A 15,219-nucleotide genomic window follows, 5' to 3' on the forward strand; every position below is an offset into this window, starting at 1 on the left:
AGCTTACAAAGTGCTTGTAAGTTTAGAGGCAGGCACAAGAAGATAGCATTTTCTTCCTTCTTACCCCAGCTACTTCTTGCCATATGGCATATATATGCCTCCCTCAATATTCCATATCTTTTATATTATTGTTGCCAACTACTATTTTCTTTTTTAATATTTGGATTTGTGTCTTGACAATTCAACAATACTATCATAAGTTGGAGTCTTTTGTTTTATGTACAACGTACAATACCTCATTCAACGAATGAATAAATTGTAATTAAATCCATTAATCCTGTGCTTGACGAGTCGATTAATCACTTACTTGAGAATTTGATTGATAAAAAATGGAAAATGAATTGTCATTGATCGTGGCTTCAAGTATTTAACTATACATATATATATATATGCGTGTGTGTGTAGTTTTTTAGTCAGATAGAGGATATATCATTCATTGATAACTCTTATATTATATTATTTTTCAATTTTAATTGTTAATTAAAATGAAAAAATATTTTGAATTTAATAGATTTTTAAAATTGTAAATGGAGTGTCGGTAGAGAGTGAAAAGGACAAAGAAGAAGGTCGCAAGTCGTAAGAAACTGAACGCGCGATGTACGGCACTAAGGGGGGAGGGGAGAGATGTACAAATGTGGGTCCCACCCACCTACTTTTACGTCCAGTTTTAGTTTCATTCCGGAAATTGCAAGCTCGACGACTCCGGCAGTCGGCACACAGATCTCTTATACGCGCTATTCGATTTCTCAGTCTGTGCATTCTAAATTTCTATAATCAATGTATGTATGTATGTATGAAGCTGTCTTCTTTCAATTTTATATACACTTTCAAGTTTCAATATATGAAAATAATTGGGAGTGGCTTCAGTCTAAATATTCTGTTGGGCGTCCATTAAAATCACCAACAAAATAATTCAGCCTGATTTCTTCAATTTAAAGTATCCAAGATATATAAGATATAAAACATGATTAAAATCTTTTTAAAAAATAAACAACTATTATTGAATTTTCATAATGTTCCTAATTAATTAAAATTTAAAATGATCAATCATGAGTTCATGACCATGATTTTACTGATACACAACGCATCTATGAATAGCTCTTTCAACATCGAGCAGAAGATGAATAACGCACCCATTCGCACAATCACAGCTTTGAGTCTTTGAGCCACTACTTTTCTTCCCCATCTCTTATTCTTATTGTAGGACATGTATTATGAGAAATTGGGAACCACTTCTAGACTTGTGGTACTTCTAGTGATGCTTGATTGCATTCAAGTCTTTGGAGATGTATAATTAAGTGGTTGTGAATGGTGATACCCAAGTTCAGTGGCGGATCCAGAGACCTTCTGCTATGGGGGCAAGATTAAGTGAGCAGGCTGAGCAACAGAGCAAGTGAGCAGGCCGCAGGCGCAACAGCGCAGCGGCAGTCGCCGAATGACGAAGCGAGGCAGGCTGGCAGCGAGCAGGCCAGCAAGGCAGCAAGGGGCGTCGCGTCGCGAGGGAGAAGTAGCCAAGCAGCCAAGCAGAGCAGGCGTCGGCACGGGTAAAGGAGCAGACTTGGTTTCAGACTTTCAATTTCTGTCGTTCTGTCTTCTGTGTGGCTGGTCTCAGACTGGTTTAATTAGCTTGCCAAAACGACGTCGTTTTGGCAAGTTTAGAATTCAAAAAACAACATACGCATCTCACGTGACACTTGACACCTTCATCTTCCTCACCTATCTGTTCAGCTGTTCTTCATTTCTCTCTGCCATTTTCACAAACACTTGCTTCTCTTGCCCCTCTGCCTGCCACTGCTGCCAGTAACACCCCAATCTTCATGGGGTCAAAAATTTCTCTCAAGCCCAGCAATTCTGGGTTCATGGGGTCAATTGACCCCATTGTAGATCCGCCCCTGCCCAAGTTTACAATGACGTTTCAGAAATAGAGCTATAGTGACAATTCATTTCATGTATCTTTGTGTTGCCATGAATTAGTATCATAAAGTAGGATCCCATTGCATTATTGATTATTCCAAATCACAGCTAAAAGGTGCCTAACATTTTTGCTTGCAACTTGATTTTGCTCCTAATCTTTTAATAAGGGTAGATTTCAAATACTCAAGAAAAACGTGTCATTTCGGATTCACTCTATAAATCACTTAAGCATAAAGTTTTCTTAATCTATGAATATGATAACCATAGAGTTTTTCATTTTAATATTTGATTAAAATAAAATTTAAATTAAATAATCAGATCTAAATCCTGATTGTATGCAAATAATATGTGACATGTCACAAGAGGTATTGAGGGTGTGTATATAACTGTCGTGCTGCTTCACCAAAACGAAGTTGAAAGACTTAAACCACCTACCTACCCATATACCAACATCGCCCAAAATGCTGTTTTTGGTAGGCCTTCAGTGGCAGACCTGAAACTACATTGCAATATTGCTCGTTAGCTTAATGCCTTATTGCCTTAATTAGCTTTATTTCTTTCTTTAAATCACATGTAGGTGTTCCCATATTTCTACGCAGCGCTGGATGCTGATGTTGGACATGGCATACCTTTCTTTCTTTTTCTGCCTGTCAATTTGGGAAGGGTGCCTGTAAGTCTACGTTTTGAAGATGACGCATACCTCATACCAATAAACAAATCAATAAAAGATGCGACATGGCTTTCTTTTCATTTTATTTGAGAGGGAAGCTTATACTGTTATACATATTAGCTGTCCTAATTTGATGTCAAATGGCTTTCTCTATCTTCAATAAGAAAATTATGGATCTGATGTCATGCTGCATTTTTGAAACACCTATTCATGAGGTCAGAGGATGCTCCAATCTACTAAACAAATAATTAAGTTTTCGAAGTCCACATGAAGGACCATTTCTACTAAAAGTTAAAATCATTTAAGGATCTCATTGAGTCCACTAACTATGCAATTTAGAGAAAGAATATATAAAAGAAAAGATGCCAATGACCAAGCCAGACATAATGGATTGTAATTCCCACCACTCTTTTACTTTTCCCTAGGGTGTTTCTGACCCTTTTAGCCAAATAGCAATGATGCTTGTATCAGAATTCAGAAGTTATAATGCACTATATGGATATTTCACATGGAACATACCGATAAGGCAGGGGGTTGGTATTGCGTCCACTGGTAGTCTGGTACCCATGAATCACGATTGCAGAGTCCCACAGTCCTCCATTTCCTCGCAGCTGCAGAACTGAGAAGTAAATCATTGCTTATGAGAAGGGCACTATTTCTAGTCCCAAAATGGATGTGTCCTATATTCAATAAGATCATTAGGGTTTATTGTAACCTGTCAAAGATATGCCAACTAACAATGGATAATACACTTGAAGGAAAATAAGATTAGTCTGTTATCTCTAAATTCTAGTATTTTCAAAACATTAGCATCATAGCAAGCTCAAACATCACGTGCATAAAGGAGGCCTCTCAAACCTACCAAGTACACCAATTATCAGCGATTTTGATATTGCGATTTATACATATTTATCTTCCTCCCTGATATCTACTACTTGACATAAAATTTATTTATTTTGTCAGAACTTCACATAACATTAAAATTCAATGAGTGGCAGCAGTCACATATCCAGGTTCTTACCATAGCCACTAATTCAAAATACCAAGCATAATCAGCTTATGGAAACATAAAATAAAGATTCTGGGTATAAGAAACAAGGGGTAAGAATTGATAAAACTAAGGCATCACTAGAGAAAAAGGTCCGATTAAAAAAAAAAAAAAAAAAAAAAACCTAGAGAAAAAGGTGAAAAATGAGAATGCATCATATCATAACAATTGATAGTTGTAAGAGATCCTTCCATAAATTCATGGGACAATTAAGTACTAAAGCAGCGCCAAGGGAATATCTAGATAAATTAGAGACAGTACAGTTTTCAATTGGATAATCATATACCCGGATTCCCATTGGGTAGTAAAGTGGGATAGGTTGATATGTATTTCCATTTCCATGTTGTGGAGGAGACTCCACATTCTGACTTTCTTGTATAGCTCTGCCAAGTAGTTCATCCTCTTCTTGAGAATCCCACCCCTTTTTTTTACAAAGTTCTAATGGAAAATCATTATTTTGTAACTCACTTAATTTGGATTCTCTATTCCTCTTTGTAACTCGCATGACAATGCTCTTCCATTATTTTGCAGCTAAAACCTTTGAAAAATCTTGCGGAGCGACCCCGTAATGCGTAATATGTTATCTGCTCATAGTCAATTAAGTTTTAAATTGCAAATGAAGAAAGCATCCAAGTGCACACAATATGAGAAACTAAAATAATAGATGCAGTAAAAGTTCAAAGCATTTCTGATTAGTATGAGTAAATTCAGTAATCTTCGAAGTCATGCGCATTACCTGGACCACTTGGCTCAAGAATACATTGAAAGCGCAAATAGGTGTCCTTAGTGTAGTGATCAGAACTCCAAAATTGAATGCAAAAGGATGCACACTCAATGACACATGGCTGTGGCCTAACTCAAGGTCATTCCTTAGATGCCAACAAATTCTTCGTTCACTGAGAATGCTTGAACTCACAGCTTCAGACAGGTAATGCGTTTCAGACAGTCCTTTAATGTCTTGAACCAAACTGGGGTACGTCATTAACAATTTTTTGTTGCACTCCCGCCTTGATTATTTGACTCAAAAACTTTGTAGACTCTTCCATATTTCCTTGCTTAGAAAGACCATTGATCACTGCAGAGTAAGTGATAATAGAGGGAGTAATCCCTTCTCGAATCATCTTGTCTTTAAATTTAAGGGCTTCAACAGTATTGCCAATTCTGCAGTATCCATCAATCAATATATTATAGGTAACAGCATTAGGAGCTAACCCTTTCTGGTAAAGTTTATGGAATAGCCTCTGTGCTCGATCCAAATTTCCTGATTTGCACAAGCCATTTATAAGAGCATTATATGTGGTAATATTAGGAACAAGATGCCTTTTCAGCATTTCATCTCGTAAGTTGAAAGCCTCATTCACATTACCCCCAGCAGCAGTAGCATGAATTAGGGTGCAATATGTAAAATTGTCTGGAGAAAAGCCTCTAAGCAACAAAGCCGATAAAAATTTTCTTGCATCAGCAACCTTCCCTGATTTGCAGAGTCCCAAGATAGCAATATTGTATACAACAATGTTGGGTAAAGAGAAACTTTTAGCAGTTTCATCAAGAGAATCTGCAAATTTCTGAATTTGTAGATGTCTAATGCCAACTTTGCAAGGCTTCAAAAGACATTGACAATCTGAAAAAAGATCAAAATCCACTAACTTCTGCAACAGAATACTTGCTTCATCAATCCTACCAAGCCGATACAGAGTGCTAACAACTTTGCTGCATATAATTAAATTGGTGGAGAACCCTTTGTCAACCATCTCAAAATATGTACTAAAAGCTTTATCCAGCATCCCTTCGTCGCACCAACCAGTGATGAGGGTTCCATACGTAACAACATTAGGGGATAGGCCCCTTGTCTGCATCTCAGCAAGAAGATCCATCACTTTACTTAATTTCCCAGACATAAAAACACCATCGATGAGAGAATTGTACATTTCAATGGTAGGAAATATTGCCTGGCTTTCCATCAAACTTTTAACTTTGAAAGCTTCTTCAACATTCCCAACTTTACAATACCCATCACTCAGGGTTCTATAAGTTATCTCATCAGGTAAGCATCCTAGCTCCTTCATCTTGTTGAAAATTTCCTCCGCTTCAACCAATTTTCCCATCTTGCATAACCCATTAATCATTGTATTGAAAGAAAACCTGCTCTTGGTAAAACCCTTTGCTAAAATATCTTTCCACAGAGATATAGCCCCATCAAGATCATCCTTCTTAAGGAACCCATCAAGGAGAGAACAATAGCTAACCTCGTCAGGAGCCAATCCTCTTTTCAACATTAAATGCCAAATGTGCAAAGCATTATCAAAAGCACCTGCTTGACATAAACCCTTGAGAAGAGTATTATAAGTTACAACAGTGTGATCGATTCCTCCCTGTAGCATCTCATCGAAAAGCTTCAAAGCCTCACACATCTGACCTTTCCTACAGTAACCATCCATGAGCGTATTGTAAGTATAAGAATCTGGCTTCAAGTTCCAATATCTCATACGCATTAACACTCCCTCTGCTTCACCAACTTGACCTAGCTTACAGTACCCATTGATCAAGGAGTTGCAAATGATAGTATTCATTTTTAACCCTATCCTCAATATCTCATCCTGAATCCTAATCGCGTCATCCATTCTGCCAGCATTACAGTACCCATCCAACAACACACCATAAGCAAACTCATCCACAACCACACACTCCTCTTCCTTCACACCCCGAAGCACCTTCTCCGCTTCCTCCATCTTACACTGCTTGCAGAGTCCCTTAATCAACAGCGTATAACTAACCACATTCCTCTTAATTCCCCTTTCAGACATCAACCTCAACACCAATTGGGCACCTTCAACATCTCTGAAACTAACATACCCATCGATCAAATTATTGTAAGTCACTACATTCAATTCACAACCCAAACTTTCCATTTCTTTCACAAACTCTACAGCTCTACTCAGTCTCCCCTCCTTACAATACGCGCTCACCATTATCGAACATGTATAAACATCAGGAACGATCCCAAACCTAATTATCTGCTCATAAACAAGCAATGCGATGTGACTTTCTCCGTTTCTGACCAAACTACTCAACAAAGAATTACAAGACCTTAAACTCGGAAAGCGACCGCACTTACACATATTATCAAACACATGCAATGCATACTTTGTCATGCCTTTTTCAGCAAACACCTTGAGAATCATATCGAAAACCGTAGGCGAAAACGTAAATTCGCTATAAACCCGAACAAGCTGATCACAGACGACGAAAGCTGGATAGTCATTCTTGCAGAGACCGACCAATTCATTCAAATACGCTTTGGTTTGATCGTACATTCGAGCTCTGGCCAATATATGAACAATTATACAATAAGACTTGAGGTTGGGCCTAAACTTCTGTTGCTTTGAGGCCAATTTGAAAAGGGCTAAGCAGGCGCTAGGGTTCAGCTTCAGTTTTCGGAGGACGGTGTTGAGGAGTTGGTCGGAGAACTCAAAGGAGAGATTGGTAAGGGCATCGTAGCGTTGGAGGACGAGGAGGCGGGCAATGCGGTCGTGTAATTCGGGTCGGGTCAGCTTGTACTCGTCCCGGAGCTTCCAGTGGAGGGTTGGGGACACGTGGAGTGATCTGCGCGGGAAGTACCTGAGCATTTGGTTAGGAAATGGAGAACAGTATGGTGCATTTGGCTTAACGCAGAAGAGAAGGAAAGAAAACTAGAAAAGACTCAAAAGAGAGTCATGTGTTTGCGTGTTTTTGTCCCACATCGGAAATATTGTAAAAGGGGGAAGGCTGGGTGGGTTATAAAATAGGAAGGCTGGTACTGAACAAAGCATACCTTTCTCGGCCTTTTGGCTAAGATCAAGTGTAGTATCAGTTTAATATCTGATATGTGGGTCATCGATCCACACGATATTAAATTAATTTTTTAAAGGGGAGGGCCCACTACAGTAGCTTGCTACTGGGGCTCTCGAGCGTCGCCCATGCGTTGTGTCACGGGCCGACTTTTCAAGGCGGGCCGACTTTTTAAGGCTAAAGACGGACCGTGCGGCACTTGCTAATCTTCTCCTGAGTAGCAAGTCAGCCAAGTGAGTACCTCGTAGGCAACACAACCCACACGATATATTAGCTTTGTGCTAGCACCAAGCAAGCAACAAATAACATTCACACAAACAATAGCAAATGGAAAAGCTCACAGTGCAACAGAAGATTGAATGAATATGCTTCTTATATTGATGGCAAGAGAGTACAGGGGCTCAAGGTGCATGCTCTTACCTATGCCAGTGATCTAGCCCAGCATTCCACCGACTAGTCACCCCCCTGTAAAGAGCATTCTGAGCCAAATTGAACTTTACACCAAGGAACATCAAAATGTTTGAGGAGTCATAATACATAATTCCCTAAAAATACATAATTTGCTAATTACAGAAATACCCTTGCCCACAAGCAAGCGGCCAAGGCTTAACTAATGACCTTGGGCAAGCAAGCATTGCGGCATACAAAAGCAACCCCTAACACCCTCCCCCACTTAAGCTGTCGGCGTCCTCGACGACTGTGTGGCGCGGAATTCTTCGATCTTCTGCTTGAATGACTGCAAGTCTCCTTCCTTCTCCCAGCTTGTCTCTTCGTCGCCTAGTCCCTTCCATTTGACAAGGAATTCCAAACGCGGACGTCTGGCCACCACCACCATTCTGTCTGCTAGGATTTCTTCAACTTCTTTTGGCTTCGGAGGCGTGACGTCGACTTCGGCTCTTGCTGGTTGGTTGCGCGCTGGATCTGCTGGATCTGGCTGATACGGCTTCAAGTTGCTGACGTGGAAGACGGGATGCACCTTCATCCAGGAGGGAACGTCGATCTTGTAGGAAACTTTGCCGACTTTGGAGATGACTGGAAATGGCCCTTCATACTTGCGGAGGAGTCTTCGGTCTTGGTTGCGGAGGACTCGGAGTTGTTCTGGCATCAACTTGAATAGGACTAGATCTCCCACTTGGAATTCTAAGGGTCGACGCCCGCGGTCTGCCCACTTCTTCATACGGCTTGAAGCTTTTTCCAAGTAGGCTCTGGCAATCTCAGAATTAATCTTCCACTCTTTCGTGAAGTTGAAGGCCCTGGGATTCTTTCCTCTGTAAGTCTCATCTACAGTGTGCGGCAGCAGGGGTTGTTGTCCGGTTACAATCTCGAACGGGCTCATGTTGGTTGATGAGCTCTTCTTGGAGTTGAAGCAGAATTGTGCAATGTCTAGCAGCTGCACCCAATTCTTCTGGTTGGCATTTACAAAATGGCGCAGGTATTCTTCTAGGAGCCCATTGAATCTTTCAGTTTGGCCATCTGTCTGTGGGTGATAGCTCGAAGAGATGTTTAGTTGAGAACCAAGTAAACTAAAGAGTTCTGACCAAAACGTACCTGTGAACCTGGCATCTCTGTCACTTACAATGTTCTTGGGTACACCCCAATACTTCACCACATACTTAAAGAATAAGCGAGCTGTCTCCTCTGCTGGGCAAGACTTTGGAGTCGGGATAAATGTTGCGTACTTTGAAAATCTATCCACTACCACTAGAATGCAACTAAGGTCCTTAACCTTCGGGAGACTAGTAATGAAATCCAATGAGACACTCTCCCAAGGTCTGGTAGGGACAGGTAGTGGCTCCAACAATCCCGGAGTCTTCTGCTTCTCGATCTTGTCTTGTTGACAGATAAGACAAGTTCTTGTGTACTCTATCACGTCATCTCGCATTTGGGGCCAGTAATAGCCCTGTTTCAAGAGGGCATGTGTCCGCTGCCAGCCAGGGTGGCCTGCCCATAATGTATCATGGCATTCTTGTAGCAGCGTCCTGCGTAACCCATCAGCTTTCGGAACAAACAATCTGCCACCCTTTGTCCACAGCAACTGATCTTCCACCCAAAATCGGCGAGTCTTCCCTTCACCCGCGAGCTTCATAATTGCTTGGGCAACTGGATCTTTATCCAAACTTCCCCGGATACGCTCTCGCACTGATGTAGCCACCGTGCTACCCGACAAGGCTGCGAGTGCACGCAGTGCTGCGAGCTCAGCTTTTCTGCTTAAGGCATCTGCTACTTGATTGGTATTACCTGCTTTATGTTCAAAAGTGAAATCAAACTCCGCCAGGAACTCTTGCCAACGAGCTTGTTTAGGAGTCAACTTAGGTTGTGTCAAGAAATGACTAACAGCCGAGTTGTCCGTCTTCACCACAAATCTAGATCCCAGCAGATAATGTCTCCAAGTCCTCAGGCAATGAATTACTGCCAAAAGTTCCTTCTCTTGCGCCGTGTACTTCCTCTCGGTTTCCGCCAGTTTGTGGCTTTCATAGGCGATGGGATGGCCTTCCTGTAGTAAGACTCCTCCAAGTGCAAAGTCTGAGGCATCCGTTTGTACTTCGAAAGGTTTTGTCACGTCTGGGAGGGCCAGAACTGGATCATTCATCATGGTCTTCTTGATGTCTTCGAACGCCCTTTGACACTGATCATTCCAAACCCACCCTGCCCCCTTTTTCAACAACTCAGTTAAGGGTGTAGTTCTCCTCGAATAGCCCTCCACGAATCGCCGATAGTAGTTGGCTAATCCGAGAAATGATCGAAGCTCTTTCACATTTCGAGGTGTCTGCCAATCTTGAATAGCCCTCACTTTCTCCATGTCCATCCTGATACGACCACGTTCTATAATGTGGCCTAGGAATTTGATACTTACTTGAGCAAATGAACACTTCTCTTTCTTCACAAATAGTTGGTTGTCCCGTAACTTTTGGAACACTTTCTTCAAATGCTCTCGGTGTTCTTCTAAGGTTGAGCTATAAACCACAATGTCATCGAGATAGACCACCACGAACTTGTCCAAGTAGTCATGAAAGACTTGGTTCATAAGAGTACAGAAGGTGGCTGGAGCATTAGTCAACCCGAATGGCATCACCATGAACTCAAAAGCTCCATAACGGGTGACACAAGTGGTCTTCGGCTCATCTCCTTCAGCAATCCGTACTTGATAATACCCCGACCTGAGATCCAACTTCGTGAAGTATTTGGCGTTGCTCAACTGATCAAATAGGTCGGCAATCAAGGGAATGGGATACTTGTTGCGCACCGTCACTTTGTTGAGGGCTCGATAGTCCACACATAGTCTGAGACTTTCATCCTGCTTCTTTTGAAATAGAACTGGTGCTCCGAATGGTGCCTTGGAAGGCCTAATGAACCCAGCTTCCAGTAACTCATTTAACTGTCTCCTCAATTCGGCCAACTCAGGAGGGGCCATTCGGTAGGGTGCTTTCGCAGGTGGCTTCACCCCAGGGAAGAGTTCAATCTCATGGTCTATACTTCTTCTTGGTGGTAGGGATCTTGGAAGCTCATTGGGCATCACATCTTGGTAATTCTTCAAGACTTCTTCAACCTCTGGGGGCACTTGTTCATCATTCATTTCACCTTTCACTATCGGGACTATCAGATAGGATGGCTCTTCGCGCTTTACCCCTTTCTTGAATTGCATGGCAGACAGGAGTCGGGGTTCACAAGGCTTCTTTATCGTTGCCTGGACCACACTAGGTTTCTCGTCCATGATTAGTAAGTTATGTGCGGCGGGGATGGGAATGGCCTTCTTCTCCAACAGGAACTCCATCCCGAGTATGACATCGAAGTCATCCATTTGAACCGCCACGAGGTCTGTTTGTCCTTCCCACGACCCAAGCTTGATTTGTACCTGTTTGGCCACGCCGGTTGTCGGCAATGCTTCAGAATTCACCGCTTTCATGCGCCCAACATCCTTCTCTAACTTTAGGCCCAATCGTTGGGCTTCTCCTTTTGAGATAAAGTTATGGGTGGCACCTCCCGTTCCGAATGTCGTCATATTTGGTCCTCCACCAAAGTTTTGCATCGCCAGTAAGATACATCGTGGCCATGCTCACTTTACTCTCCTCTGAGTCTGCCTTCACTGCTCTAAAATATTGTTCCATGTCGAACAGGAAGTTCTCAAGTTCCTTCGCGTCTCGTGCCCCCCCGTAGGCTTGGGGTTCGGGCACCTTCACTCTGGCGTAGCCCACCCCTTGTGTGACTGGGGCCTCATTCCCCACTGCCCGCATAGTAAGATTGAGCTTGTTGTTCATATCTCCAAGCTCTATCTTGATGGCCTTAATCGCATCGCGAAAATCTTCCGTCAATTCATTGACGGTTTTTGAAAGCTCTTGAATTGTGTTGTCCATCGTTCCCATTCGCTCATCGAAGGGAGCTGAACTCGCACTGCTTGATGGACTCTTGCTTCGCTCCAAGGCGCCTACCCTTTCAGCCAAGCCCTCTAGTTCTCCAACCTTTTCTACGAGCCCGGGTAGGTTGTAACTTCTTATTTCTTCGGTGAGGTCACCCAAGCTATCTGGAAGCCCAGCAAGTTCACCCAACCGACTATCGATCCACTCAAAATGTTGTGTATTCGTCATACGGGACATCTTGTATGATTTGTAGTAACCACGCTCTGATACCAACTGTCACGGGCCGACTTTTCAAGGCTAAAGACGGACCGTGCGGCACTTGCTAATCTTCTCCTGAGTAGCAAGTCAGCCAAGTGAGTACCTCGTAGGCAACACAACCCACACGATATATTAGCTTTGTGCTAGCACCAAGCAAGCAACAAATAACATTCACACAAACAATAGCAAATGGAAAAGCTCACAGTGCAACAGAAGATTGAATGAATATGCTTCTTATATTGATGGCAAGAGAGTACAGGGGCTCAAGGTGCATGCTCTTACCTATGCCAGTGATCTAGCCCAGCATTCCACCGACTAGTCACCCCCCTGTAAAGAGCATTCTGAGCCAAATTGAACTTTACACCAAGGAACATCAAAATGTTTGAGGAGTCATAATACATAATTCCCTAAAAATACATAATTTGCTAATTACAGAAATACCCTTGCCCACAAGCAAGCGGCCAAGGCTTAACTAATGACCTTGGGCAAGCAAGCATTGCGGCATACAAAAGCAACCCCTAACACGTTGCACTGAAGCACGGGCTGGCGCACCCTCCAAATCTAGTTTAAGCACGGGCTGGCGCACCCTCCAAATCTAGTTTAAATACTTGTTAGTTCTGAATATTAATTGTACGGTTCTGTAAAAATTTTGAAAATTTGATTTTCGAATCAAATTAATTGGGGGGGGGGGGTCTATTCACACCACCCTAATTCACTAAGTTGACAACCCCACTTAAATTTTTGTCCCTTTTTGCCCATTTTGCCCCTGCATTAAAAAAAATCATCTCCACTTTGGCCGGCCACCCCTCCCCGCCGCTGGCGCAACCCCACCCCCTCCCCACCGCCGGCGCGACCCCACCCTTCCCCTTCGCCGGTCGACCCCACCCCTTCCAGGCGAAGACCCGACGGCCCCTTCGCCGGCGATCTTCCTTTTCCGGCGAAGTTGAGACGCCGGACCACTTGGGTTTTGTTCCCCAGGTCACGGTGAGTCCAACCCTGGTCTTCCCTTGTTCATCCGACCACCGTGCGCGGCTAATCGACGTCGTAAAGCTCCGCGGCGGCGGGGAGAGGTGGCCGGCCAAAATTGAAGATGGTTTTTTTTTTTTTAATGCAGGGGTAAAATGGGCAAAAAGGGGCAAAAAATTAAGTGGGGTGGTCAACTTAGTGGATTAGGGTGGTGTGAATAGCCCCCCCCAATTAATTGGATTGGTTTGGTCTGATTTTTCTTCTTGTGTTTTTGGATAACAAACCGAATCAAATTAATCGGATTGGTTTGGTGACTTTGGTCTGTTTAATTTTTTTAATTTTTTGTGTTTCTTTTTGTTTTTGGATAACAAATCAAATCAATGATGAGCAAGCGGTTTGGAGCGGTTTGGTTTTGATTGTCAGAATCATCACTTATAATATATGTATATGTTTATTATAGTTTATATACTTTATAGTTTATATTACTTTTATAACTTTATAATTTATATCTATTATAATTTATATGTGTTTGTATATGTTAATAGTATAGTTTATACTTTATAGGATTAGTCTATAATTTATAGTTTGTATATACAATACTACTAGGGTACATATATACTAAAATAATTATAGTTAAAAGGTATATGGTTTAGGATATAGAGTATAATAGTATAAGTAATTGGTATAGAGTATACTAGTATATGAGTATATGCGATAAGGTATTAGGGTAAAGGGTATGGAAATTATGGTATATCAATTGTTATTCGATATTTTCGGATTACCGAACCAATCGAACCGATATTCTCGGTTAATCAAACCAGTCGGTTTTTGTCCCACATCGGAAATATTGTAAAAGGGGGAAGGCTGGGTGGGTTATAAAATAGGAAGGCTGGAACTGAACAAAGCATACATTTCTCGGCCTTTTGGCTAAGATCAAGTGTAGTATCTGTTCTTATCAGTTTAATATCTGATATGTGGGTCATTGATCCACACGATATTAAATTAATTTTTTAAAGGGGAGGGCCCACTACAGTAGCTTGCTACTGGGGCTCTCGAGCGTCGCCCTTGCGTTGCACTGAAGCACGGGCTGGCGCACCCTCCAAATCTAGTTTAAATGCTTGTTAGTTCTGAATATTAATTGTACAGTTGTGTAAAAATTTCGAAAATTTGATTTTCGAATCAAATTAATTGGTTTGGTCTGTTTAATTTTTTGTGTTTTTTTGTTTTTGGATAACAAATCAAATCAATGATGAGCGAGCGGTTTGGCCGTTTGATTGTCAGAATCATCACTTTTATGTACTTTATAGTTGGTTTTGATTGTCAGAATCATCACTTATAATATATGTATATGTTTATTATAGTTTATATACTTTATAGTTTATATTACTATATAGTTTATAACTTTATAATTTATATCTATTATAATTTGATATATGTTTGTATATGTTTATAGTATAGTTTATACTTTATAGGATTAGTCTATAATTTATAGTTTGTATATACAATACTACTAGGGTACATATATACTAAAATAATTATAGTTAAAAGGTATATGGTTTAGGATATAGTGTATAATAGTATAAGTAATTAGTATAGAGTATACTAGTATATGGTATATGAGTATATGCGATAAGGTATTAGGGTAAAGGGTATGGAAATTAGGGTATATCAGTTGTTATCCGATTTTCGGATAACCGTACCAATCGAATCGATATTCTCAATTAACCAAACCAGTCGGTTTATTTTGGTTTTGGTTCTCAAATTGGTCATTTTGAAAATATTGGTTTAGTTACGGTAATGTCTTTATTGTTCGGTTTTTCAATTCATGTACATCCCTACGTAAATGGGTTTGAAAGCTTTTAGAGAACCATCATTCGTCTGGGCTTTTTTAAATCATTAGGTTTTTGGGCTCGAATACCCACTAAAAGTTATAGTTGTACTTGAGACTCAACTAAATTCTCGTAGAGGTTGATTTCTTGAGTAAATTTATGTTCTTGTTAGATGGTAAAAGAAAAATTCAAAGTGCTAAATCATTAAAAAATAATTTTTCCCATATTCACAAACAATTCAGGTTTATATAAGAATCACAGAGATCAAATTATGGTGAAATATTAATGGATCTTGGTTGGTTGAGCCTGGCTGTAGGAACAGTAGAATCATCCTACTTAGTACTTTTGGGA

General features: G+C 41.1%; 1 protein-coding gene, 1 non-coding gene and 1 pseudogene across 3 annotated transcripts; 2 read left to right on the top strand and 1 right to left on the bottom strand.

Annotated features, from left to right (window-relative positions):
- Positions 1-2,258: 2,258 nt before the first annotated feature.
- On the bottom strand, positions 2,259-7,437 carry LOC147278282 (Pentatricopeptide repeat (PPR) superfamily protein). 2 transcript variants are annotated; one of them, XM_086250191.1, is made up of 3 exons: positions 4,369-7,437; positions 3,104-3,203; positions 2,517-2,561 (listed from the first exon to the last, which is right to left on the bottom strand). In XM_086250191.1, the coding sequence occupies exon 1, from the start codon at positions 7,256-7,258 to the stop codon at positions 4,583-4,585; it is 2,676 nt and encodes an 891-aa protein (XP_086106317.1). In that variant the 5' UTR covers positions 7,259-7,437; the 3' UTR covers positions 2,517-2,561; positions 3,104-3,203; positions 4,369-4,582. The 2 variants fall into 2 exon arrangements, with proteins under 2 accessions (XP_086106316.1, XP_086106317.1); XM_086250190.1 differs by having other exon boundaries at positions 2,259-3,203.
- Positions 7,438-7,439: 2 nt separating this feature from the next.
- LOC147278283 (U2 spliceosomal RNA) lies at positions 7,440-7,619 on the top strand (annotated as a pseudogene).
- Positions 7,620-13,945: 6,326 nt separating this feature from the next.
- Positions 13,946-14,140, top strand: LOC147278284 (U2 spliceosomal RNA). Its single transcript, XR_015123707.1, has one exon. It is a non-coding gene; the product is annotated as a U2 spliceosomal RNA (small nuclear RNA).
- The last annotated feature ends 1,079 nt before the right edge of the window (positions 14,141-15,219 follow it).

Source organism: Dryas octopetala, chromosome 7, assembly GCF_963921425.1.
Source record: "Dryas octopetala chromosome 7, drDryOcto1.1, whole genome shotgun sequence".
NCBI classification, from domain to species: domain Eukaryota; kingdom Viridiplantae; phylum Streptophyta; class Magnoliopsida; order Rosales; family Rosaceae; genus Dryas; species Dryas octopetala.